General features: G+C 49.2%; 1 protein-coding gene across 1 annotated transcript in view; it reads left to right on the top strand.

Moving 5' to 3' along the window:
- ALDH16A1 (aldehyde dehydrogenase 16 family member A1) overlaps window positions 1-11,482 on the top strand; it is a 45,172-nt gene that overhangs the window by 26,933 nt on the left and 6,757 nt on the right. Inside the window, 2 exon segments of the mRNA XM_044447799.1 lie at window positions 1,912-2,116; window positions 3,863-4,048. Coding sequence (XP_044303734.1) covers window positions 1,912-2,116; window positions 3,863-4,048 — 391 coding nt within the window.

Genomic DNA, 11,482 nt, shown 5'->3' on the forward strand with positions numbered 1-11,482 from the left:
TCCTGGGTGCAAACAGAGTGAGAACAGACCATTGGAAGAGATCAGCCATCCCCAGCTGGTGCCTGCAGATGGTGTGGGCTGCAGTCTTCCCTGTACGGCTGCCCGGGGACAAGGCTGGCTGGGACTAAAATGCAAAACATCTGGAAGACATCAGGTTGGGGAAGGCTGGGCTAGCTGAGCAGCTTTTGTGAATCATTCTTCGTAGGAAATCAGCTCCTTAAAAACGGAGCAAAGGCAAGAAGACATGATTAAAAGCACAGCTGCCTGCCATGGGCGAGAATGGAAGGAGTTGTAGGTGAAGGCATCTGGATGCTGCCAGGTCGGAGAGGTCTGCTGCAGCTGACAAGCCTGCCTGTCCCCTCGAAGGAACAAGACCTCCCTGCAAAACAGGAAGACAAGGGCTTCTAAACTGTAACCAGAACTCTGTGCCAGGAAAGATCGCTTGATGCTCTGCCAGGAGCCTGCTGCATCAACAAAGAAAACAAATGTTTTCTCAGATTTACGACTATAACATTCATTGGTAGGGCATGGCTTGAGTAGCCTCATTTCGGACTTCCTGCATGCTTGTAAACAGGCAACTGGGTGTTCCCATTTCAGTAGGGACCCTGGAGGCAAACACATTAGTTGTGAGCCTCTGACAAGGAAGCCTGCGTGCGAAAAGAGGTTGTTAATAGCAGAGATGGGAGCTATAAGGGCAGCCAAGGATGAGAACTCATTTGTTGTGGTCAACTTAATGGCACTTGTCTTGGAATGTGCCATAATTTGATGAACAAGGCTCCCTCTCCTCCGCTTCAGCGGTGCCTCCAACTTGCTCTTTGTCATGCCATATCGACAACCCACCAGCTGAACTTGTGCCTTTGAACTCTGTACTTCTTCCTGCAAGTACACTTCCGATGGACTTAGCATCTTCCCAAATATATTGGGGCATGTGGAAGAGGACTGCAGACAAGATGGGGATTGTGCAAGCTGAGGTGGCAAGATATCTTTGGGCCTTTCCTTGGACCTTGACTGGTCCCCTTCTCAGATGTGGGAGCAGCTAGCGAGACTTGGAGGCAGAGGAAGGGAGGGTCGGGGTTCCCCTCTGGTGTTCTTTAGGGAGGGTTCGGTTTTAGAACGCTAGAGGGCAAACGCAGGCACCAGTTCTCCAGGTTATAGCTCCTTTAAGGACCAGATGGCATGGCTTCTGCTGGGTGGCAGGGGAGGGAGGTGAGGGGGCAGAGGCAGTTCTTGGCAGAGGCGGTGGATCAGCCCGGCTTTCCCTCTTTGCCACTGGCAAGTTGCATCACTTTGCAGTAACAAAGCACTGGACCTCTTCTGCATTTTGTTGGTTTTTCAGCCCAGTTTGGAAAGTCCCTTAGGTTGCTCAGAGGAGGTAGTAAACCAGGAAACAGACATAAAGTGGTCCTGCTGGCCCTAAGAGAAATGACAGAAATCTGTATTAGAGCAATAACATTATGCAGCCCACCAGAGTGTCACTAATTAGCGTGCAAGCTTTTGAATTCTGCAGAAGGTTAAACTGTAAACAAAACTGGTGTGAGGAAGAGAAAAACCTTGACTGATCTTGATCGAAGCCATAGAGTCTGCACTAAGTGACAGTCTAAACCGGTATCTTGTATCCCCGAGGAAGGTTTTCACCAGGTGGGCAATTAACTGCTGTGTTAAAATGTCAAGTTCATCAATTTCCCAGTACAATTTTGAGGATTTCTGCTTTCTTGGCTTTCTTGGGCATCTGGTTGCCACTGTGGGAGATGGGAGACTAAGATTCTAGTCTGATCTAGCAGCACTCTTCCTGTCCTCCCAGGAAGGTGAGTGAGGCCTTCTGGGGTCTCAGAAAAACCATTGCCGGTAGAATTGTCGGAACCGGGACCCTGGTTTCCTCCTCCTGATCTGACACCCCGTTGTTCTTACCAGATGGGCAAAGCAGGCAGCTCATGCTCGGGCACAGATCTTGTACTACCTTGCTGAGAATTTGGAACTCCGTCGAGCTGAAATGGCATCGCAGTTAGAGGCACTGACTGGCGCAAAGAAAGACGCAGCTCTGCAGGAGGTGGACCTCAGTGTGCAACGGCTCTTCTATTGGGCAGCCTATTCTGATAAATTCGGGGGGACTGTGCAGGTGAGAACCAGCAGGGACATGCGCTGGGGGGTACGCAGCAAGGAGCCTCTCTCCTCTGTCGCTTTTCTTGAGTCTGGGTGCAGGCTTGGGAAGGTCTGAAGAAGGGCTCAAGCGAATTCGCTGCCTGCAAAGTATTCCTGGCACCATCCAGGGCTGGAGGAATCTTTTCTAGTCCGATGGATGAACCTTTCCCAGTCTGAGAAAGGTTTCATCCGTTTGTGAGATGGCCAGAGGCAGGCAGGCACAGCGAAATGTTGGATGCTGACATTTTGAGCCTACTCAGAAATACTGTTATACACTTACACACCACCTTTCCTCTTCTTACAAGGAACCCAGGGTGGCTTGCAAGGCTTGCCCTGCCTCTATTTATCCTCACAACAACCTTGTGAGGTAGGCTAGGCAGACGGTCCTTGACTGGCCTAAAGTTGCCCAGTGAGCTTCATGGCTGAGTGGGGACTAGAATGTGGATTTCCTGAGTCCCCGTGCAGAACAATAACTATTGCGCTAGACTGGCTTTTTGGATGAATTAAGCAGGATAAGCGTCTGCATATCTACTGTCTGTTTTCATTGTCTGTTTTCAGCTTTTCTAAACTGTTTGATGTGTGTTTTTCTGATTTTCTGAAATTTTTATCATATTGCATCTGTATTTTTGTATATTGTACAAAATATTACCATCCATTGTATATTGTACAAAATATTATCATCCATTTTTATTTACTGCTATAAGCCACCCTGAGAGCTTTAGCTGTGGGGTAGCATACCAATGAAATAATAATAATTATTTTTAACAATAATATCAGAAGTGAGTAGACCTGAATCACTTAGTTAACACCTTCAAAATAGAAACATAGAAACAGAGTGAGTCAGAAGGGGTCTCCTGGGCCATCTAGTCTGACTCCTGGTTCTAGCCAGCTCTGCTCACGACATGCCCACCATGCGCATGTCCAGTAGCATTCGAAATGCCAAGCCTCTGCATGCCTGTTCAGAATGAATAGGAGGTGGCGTGCAGGCCCCACTCCCGGGCAAGGGGGCATCCTTCTTCTTCTGGAAAACCTCAGAAGCATGGAATCACTGAGCGGCTTCTTAGCCAGGCCTGGTCCCCGTCTCCCTGGCAGGGCAAAGCTATTCCCCACCTCCCTCCTCTGGCAAGGAATGCCAGGCAGCTTGGGGGGGGTCCTCCTCCTCTGTCTTATTCTCACAACAATCCTCTGAGGTAGGAAAGGCAGAGCGTCTGTGACTGGCTGGAAGTCGCCCCGTGAGCTTCATAGCCAAGTGGGGACTAGAACCCACATCTCCTGAGTCCCAGCCCCACTCCCGACTCACGTTGGTGCCAACGCCCGGCCTCCCCCAGCCAGCATGGCCGGTGGCGGGAGGCCGCTCTTGTCCCCTCTGCACCTGGGCGATGCAGGCCAGACGGTGGCTCCGTCGCAGCTCTTCCGTTCCAGCGATGGCTTTGAGAAACCCAGCTAATCCGAGGAGAGATTTTGCCACACTCTTCCTGGACCCTGCGGCTTGGTCTCTCGATTCTCATTAGCATGGCCAACGGGAAGTCAGCTGTCGCGGGTTGGGGGCTTGCTTTGGGAAGGGAGGGAGGCACAGATCAGGGAGCTGGTGAGGCTCTGGCGGTTTTGCATGGGACCTGAGCCCTCTGTGTGGGAGGCCCCCCTCTCGCCCATCATTTGTGCTACCCCAGGCATTGCTCGATCCCACCTTCTACTTGTGTGTGCTTCTCTCCCTCTGCTGCAGGAAACTTCCTTGTATGGCGCCTCCCTCCTGTTTCGAGAACCTCTTGGGGTAGTGGGCATTGCCTGTCCCGACGAGCAGCCCCTTCTCGGCTTTGTCAGCTTGTTGGCGCCTGCCGTCGTCCGTGGCAACTGTGTGGTGATGGTCCCCAGCGAGCGGTACCCGTTACTTGCTCTGAACTTCTACCAGGTACCATCCTTTCTTCCTTTCTGGGCTAACTTGTGGGTCAAGGAGTGTGTGTGTCCGCCCATCCAAGGGCTGTGCGGTTCTATTTCCTCCCCTCCTCATATAAGAGGCTGTTCAGTTTTATTGGATATATTGACATATTAATCTCCCAAAATGCATGAGTCAGACAAAACTGGCAGCATTAAATGTCAGCATGAAGTATTGTTTCCATGCACACTCCTGTTTCTTCCCCAGCTGGCACTCACTTGCTCTTCAATCCACCCACAGATGGGCAAGTTTTAGATAAGAGAGGCCACTGAAATTATTTCCTCCTCGACCCAGTGCCTCATTAAGTTCTCCCAAGTGCAACACTCAAGTTCTTCTCCCACTTGGATTTTAATCTGAGCCAGAGAAAAACTCTGCTGTTCCCCTCTCCACTCACTTGACTCCAACTTCCCTGTTCACTTGCTTCTCGCCTCCTCCCTCACCAGCTTACCAGGCTCCCACTGTCGCAGGCAGGAGGAGCCCCGGAAAGATGGCGTTTCCTGGAACCCATGTCTGCATGGGCGTCTGCAGTAGCCGCACGAGTTGCCTGGTGCTGGGGCAGGGAGGGTGTGAGAGAGGGACAGCTCTCCCAGCCTCTGCAGCCAGCAGGAGCTGAGCACCAGCAAAGCGCGAAGGCAGAGGGAGGCTTTTTAGAAGGAACTGAGCCTCAGAGCACAGGATCGAATAGTAACTTCAACGCTATGTTTGCTTCCTCTTTATCTCTTCCCATTTCTAGAAACTGGGGACATCGTGACACACATGTACCCTGGCGACTTTGATGACCCAGCAAAACTGGGGTTTCTCTTGCAATTGTAATCGTTTTATTTATTGTTAAATTATTTTCAGGCTGCCTTTTAAGGGAGAACCATCTCAAGGTAGCACCAAATTAGTCTGCGGGGGCTGAATTCTCATAAGAAGCAGCCTTGCTTCCTTCTGAGTTCCAGCTCAGCATGACAGGTTAGGCTGAAGGGATCAGGCTGTTACTGATTCCATGTGCCTTAGGAATGTGCATATGATCTTCAAACAATTTTGGCATATACTGGAGCAGGAGCGGAGGGAGGGTGCTCTGTGGCACCCATGATAAATGCACACTCTCTCACTCGAGGAAAACCAAACCCTGCACTGGCCAAGCTGCGTAACTGAAGGTGGTTGGTTACCCGCCATTGCTCTGTTGTAGCGTTGATGTGGATTTTATGATCATGCTGATCTATTTAATTTTCCCAAAGGAAGGGACCAAAGATTGGAAATGGAAGGTATTAAGGTTGGCAGAGCCATGACCTCTCAGGTCATACATGACTTACTAAAAGGACGACAATGCCTGTTGCCATCGCTCCACCAGCCAAGCTCTTAGATTCATGCTTTGAGGACGAGGAACAGAGATGGGGAGGTTGATACAAGGAACCTTTCCCTTTGTTTTCCCCAGTAGGATGAGCGTCATATGACCATACTGAGAATACTGTGTTCAGTTCTGGTCACCTTACCTTACCTATTGAGCTGGGGAAAGTGCGGGAAAGGGCAACCAAAAATGACCAGGGGGCTGGAGCAGCTCCCCTGGGACTATTTCGCTTAGAAAAAAGGCAGGTCAGGCGAGACCTGAGATAAAATAATGTATGGTGTGGTCCGAGTGGAGAGGGAGACGAAATGGAGAAGGAGACTTACGGCTGTATGACAGCAGGTGGGAATAGGACCCTGTGGGACCCTACACTACAATGTTGTAGGGTAGGGGTGTGTGAGGAATCCGTTTTGAGGGGGGAAATCCATCAGATTCCCTTGGGTTAGCCCCACGGTTTCCAGACTGCTTTCTGGCTCCCCTGAGTCCAGCTGGGCACTGAGAGTTCAGGCGGGTGCCCACCAGGAATCGAGCCTGCACAAGAAGAGCCTCTTCCACACACGTGGCTTGTGGGCTTTGTGCTGCTTGTGTTGCGCAAGAGCGTGGCTGGGTTGTGCAAGAGGAGATCCGCTTGCGATCGCAAGCAGTTGCAGACTTCCTCTCCGCTCCGCTTGCTGCCCAAGCCAGGGCTGAGCATGAGGAGGAAGGCTACAAGCAGAAGAGAGTCCGATTCCATGGGACCGTGCAGCCCACGTGCAGTGGAGCCAACACTTGCAGGGGTCCGGCACCAGGACTATTTACTGGCAAGGACACTTACATGATCTGCTGTTCCTCTCTGATTTGCAAGCTTTCTCCCCTGAGCTTACCTGCAAGCTTCTTAGTAGCTTGGGTTAATGGAAAATGAATTTTCTCAGCCCTAGAATTATAGAATCATAGAGTTGGAAGGGGCCAGGAAGGCCATCGGGTCCACCCGCCTGCTGCTGCAGGACACCAAGTTGCACATCCCACTCAGGTTTCTTTCTGAATGTCTCTGGTGTGGGAGAGCCCACCACCTCTCCGGGCAGCTGGTCCCACTGTCGCATTGACTCCTGCTGGGACTTCATCTGTCGTTTTGAGGTCAGTTAGGTAACACTGCAAGAGTGGGACTTGGTGCGTGCTGCTGGTGTGTCCCGGTGTTCTCGTTTGCCTCTGGTTGATGCCTGCAGCACCTCTGACATCATCTAAGCCATATAGCAAGGATGGGGAGCACATGGTCCTCCAGAGGTTAGTGCACTGCACCATTGGCCACCCATCTCTATTGACTCTGCTGACCGGGGCTGATGGGAGGGCCACGTCCTCCTCACCCCTGTTGTGGAGCAGGATGCCATGGACGTATGCCCATAACTGAAACACAGGTGGTTTCACTGCTTCACGTGTGTCTGTTGCGTAAAATGATGTGCCAAGTTTCCTTAAAGATCCCTCTTATTTTAAATAGCTCTAACTTTACAAAACCAGTTCACTTGCAGCTTTACTGGTTTCCCATGCCAGGCTTGAGGGATATGAAGATCAGGCTGGAATCCAGCACCCTCATGCTTGTCAGACTTCCTGCTCATGCCTGGCCCTGGCTGGGGAACCAAGTGAGCCAAGATCAAGTCCATGGATGCTCAGGATCGCTGGGGGACTCTGTGTGTAAAATATACAAAGTACATTATTCTTTGCACAAAGAGCACACAGGCTGCAAGTCTTGTGTATCGAAGCAGAAGCCCACTTGAACTCTTCCTGCCAGATGCCCACACACATTCTTGGCATGAGGCAGCCTGAGGGAAGAGAGAAATCAGGCTGGAGCACAGGGAGCCAAGCCGAGGAAATCTGAAAGGCACCCACCCCAAATTCCTAACGCATCCTTACCAGAACCACCTTATAAGGCAGCCGAATTGAACACGCGTCTGTCCAGTTAGTAGGATGCTACCACCATCTATCTAGCCCTGTATAGGGAAACCCCACAGTGGCATGTTACTTATTTGGAGTGAAGTGGCGGTTTGCTGAGATCAGTCACCACCGAGATCTGTTCTCATCTCATTTCCCCGTGGGAGCAATGCGTTAGGGCTGTAGCTGCGTGGATGTAGAGTGAAACTACTCTCTTGGCTTTGTCGGAAATTCCTGCTCAAACCTCACATCCAAATTTCAAGAAGATATGAATATAATAAGTGAAAAGCAAAAACACAGTTGGTACTTGAAAGTCACATTAAAAGCTTGTTAACCTCTTTGAGGCGAAACAGTTGGAATGCAGAGAGTTACAGCCTGCACTTTCCTTGGCGATCAGAGTGACAAAGGGGTACAGGATCCGGTTCCATTTTGTTGTGTCCGGGCGAAGGGGACTGCCCAGCAGTTTCAGCAGTCAGTGGAACGGCATGTAAACAGGAAGCGCTCAGCCTTTGGGTCTAGGAGATGGACCATTGAAGTGTGGTTTAAAGAGGTAATGACTTTAAGGACCTCTGGCAGACTGTTTTGACTTCCTGCTCAATAAACCTGGAAGATCTTGGACATCTGTGTTCTCTTCTGGGTGAGTGAGAGATGCCAGAATTTGGCTTAAGTGTGCTTTTTACTTAAAAGCTGAGAAAGTCCAGCTCCTATTTCAGAGAAACTCTTGGGAACCACAATCCAATGGAAGATGGGGCCAAAATTTAGGAAAATACCAGTCAATTGCAGCTTAACACTCTTACTGCCAGTTATTAAGCCTTTGGAAAGGCTGTCCATCTTTTGGAATGGGCAAAAAGTGATACAAAAGCCAGAGAACCACCAAATGGCAGAAGGGTGGGAGGAGGGCAGCGAAGGAAGTGGATGTTGCCATTTGGGGAACCTGGAGGGCCAGATTTGGCTCCCACCCCCTACTTCACAGAAGTAAAGACAGTGAAAGAGAGCTCCATTTATGGTCAAGCATCTGTAGCAGAGTTAAAGATATAGTGGGGGGAAAACCCGACTACCGCAGCGTCAGTTTGCATACTTCTAGAATATAGAATCATAGAATAGCAGAGTTGGAAGGGGCCGGAGGGTCATCGGGCCCAACCCACTGCTCACTGCAGGACTCCAAGTTAAACCGTCCCTCTCAGATGGCTGTCCAGTTGCATCCTGGATGCCTCTAGTGTGGGAGAGCCCAGAAGCTCCCAGGGTAATTGGTTCTACTCTAACAGTCAGGAATTTTTTCTTTTGGGATCTAGCTGGAATCTGGCTTCCTGCAACCGGAGCCACACACAATTCTGTGTCCTGCACCCTGGGATGATCAAGAAGAGGCCCTGTCCTCCCTCTTCATGACAGTCTTTCACATCCTAGCAGAATGCTATCATGTCTTTGGGCAGTCTTCTCAAGGCTAATCATGCCCAGTTCTTTCTTCTCATAGAGCTTTGTTTCCAGTCCCCAGATGAGCAGTTTGCTCTCCTCTGACCCCTTTCCAGCTTGTCTGTGTCTTTCTTCAACTGTGGCGCCAGGACTGGACACAGCACGCCAGATGAGGCCGAACCAGTGCTGAGTAAAGGGGAACTAGCACTTCATGTGATTTGGAAGTGATACTTCTATTCATGCAGCCTTAGAAATTGCAGCCTATAATAGCATTTGCCCCTTTTGCAGCCATATCACGCTGTTGACTCATATGCAGTTTGTGATCTACAACAGTTCAAAAATCCTTCTCACTTGCAGTGTTGTTGAGCCAAGTACTCTCATCTTGTAACGATGCATTTGGCTTCTTTTTCCTAGGTGCAGAACTTAGCATTTGCTCCTATTAAATTTCTTTCTGTTGTTTTCAACCAAGTACTCCAACCTATGAAGATCACATTGAATCCTCTCCTTCCTTCCTTCCTTCCGTCCTTCCTTCCTTCCTTCCTTCCTTCCTTCCTTCCTTCCTTCCTTCCTTCCTTTCTGGGTATTAGCTATCCTTCCTTGCACTTCCTTATCCAAATCATGAATGAAAATGTTGAGGAGCACTGGGCCCAGGACTGAACCCTGCAGTACCCCACTCATTACCTCTCCCCAGTTGGAGAAGGTGCCATTGATGAGCATTCTTTGAGTCCGTTTCTGTAGCCAACTGTGGATCCACCTGATGGTTGTTCTATCTAGCCCACTTTTAGCTACTTTTCTTATCAGGATTATCATGGGGCACTTTGTCAAAAGCTTCACTAAAGTCAAGATAGATGACGTCCACAGCATTCCCACATTCCATTGGGAGGTTATCCAATCAAACATGAAATCAGATCAGTCTAGCAGGATTTGCTCTTGAGAAATCCATGCTGGCATCTAGCAATCACTGCTTTGTTTTCAGGTGTGTTTGCAGACTTGGTCTGTAGTTCCCACGCTCTTCTTCTTTTCCTTCCTTGAAGACAGGGACAATATTCGCCCTTCTCTAGTCCTCTGGCATTTCTCTGTGCTCCGTGATTTCTCACAGATGAAAAACACGGTTCTGAAAGCTCTTCCGCCAGTTCTTTATGCCTCTAGGATGGAATTCATCAGGCCCTGGAGGTTTGAACTCATTCAGCCCAATTAGATGATATACCTTGGGCATAGTTAAGATAGCACTTTAGGTGCAGTTGCTTAGAGAGTCTGTTAACCTTTAATTTGCCATAAGTTTAATGAAGTGAACTGACAGAGCTGCAGCTGTGTACGTTTTTCTAAATTCATGTCAAAATCAATAGTGATACCTTACAATGGCAATTTTTCTTTGTTTCCTTCCTTTCCAAACTTTGGACAAGTTTGTTTTAGATGTTCAAAGCCTGGAGGAAAACTCCACAGAAATGTGGTATTCTGTTGCAGTGAGAGGTTTTTAAGGAAGTGCTCGAGTCTTTTTTTTAGGATTCCAGAATCTTTATTATCTTGTCCTTTTGTTTTGTTTATAAAAGCTGGAACAAAACGACACTTGGCAGCCCTGACGCACCATTTCCAGAACTGATTTTGGCTGGAATTGCAAAATATGCAAAGAAGGAGCCAAGGAATTGTAAACTGTTCTCTCAGTTAAGTTGGGAGCCCTTCTGTGGATTCAAAACATGTTACTAGGCAAAGGAGAGAGAAAAAGAAAGTTTAGTCATCTTCAGCTTCCATCATCCCACCCCTGGCCATTCTGGCTGAGGCTGATGAGCGTTTTAGTTCAAAATACCTAGAGGAGTTGACATTGGAAAATCCTGGCCTAAAGGGTGCAAACAACCCGGCCGCATACACAGGCCATGCTAAATCATGCACAGCGTGGTTTCTTACCTAGTCAAGGCTTCCAAATAATCACATGGTTTCCATGCGTGTTGGTTTCCACCCTCATTTCCGCGCAATAGGAGAGCCCTTAAACCCAGCTGAAACTCAGTCCCAGGATGCGCGTTTGCATGGGCATGCCCTCAGCCAGCTGCTCCAGGTTTTTCTCCCGCTCAGCCAAAAGAACTGCTTGCTTGCTCGAGCAGGTCTGTTGGCCTCCCGTTTATTGCTGTGCTCCACACCCGTACAGAAGCACGCTCACCCAGAGCCCAGCCTCTGGTGGGAGAGTCCATCCACCTTTCATTTGCCATAAGTGTTACGAACTTACTGGTCTTTATTAAAATTGAACGGGTTACAAAACAGTGTAAATCCAGGTACTGTCCTCCATTTAAGATGGGGAAGAAGCACCTGCCCATATAAAGAGCTGAATCCAAACCGTAACTTCCCCTTCTCCCCTGTCGCAACAGAGTCTGATACCACCCCTCAGGGTGGCGGCTGCTGCTGGAAGGTGGAACAGCAGAGTCGCTGGACCCTTCATACTTGCTCTGCTCGTTTCGCCTGTCATCTGCAGACTGGGTCGAGCAACTCCTCCTCGTCCTCCATCCCCTCTTTTCCAGCTCTGAAATGTCTCCCTTCTTTTCCATGGTGGACTGGTTCTCACAGCCAAGCCATCTCCGCACCTCTGCCCCTCTGTCGTCTTCTCAAAATCAGATGAATCTAACTGAGCAGACTGTAATGTGCAAGAACCGGGACCTCTCTCTACATCTGCTTGCATGGCCAGCGGCCAGGGTGTCGGGAGCTGAAAGCCACATCTTCTGTAGATCTACTTTTTATTATTATTATTATTATTATTATTATTATTATTATTATTATTATTA

This window comes from Varanus komodoensis, unplaced genomic scaffold (assembly GCF_004798865.1).
Source record: "Varanus komodoensis strain SLA01 unplaced genomic scaffold, ASM479886v1 scaffold53, whole genome shotgun sequence".
Classification (NCBI taxonomy): Eukaryota; Metazoa; Chordata; class Lepidosauria; order Squamata; family Varanidae; genus Varanus; species Varanus komodoensis.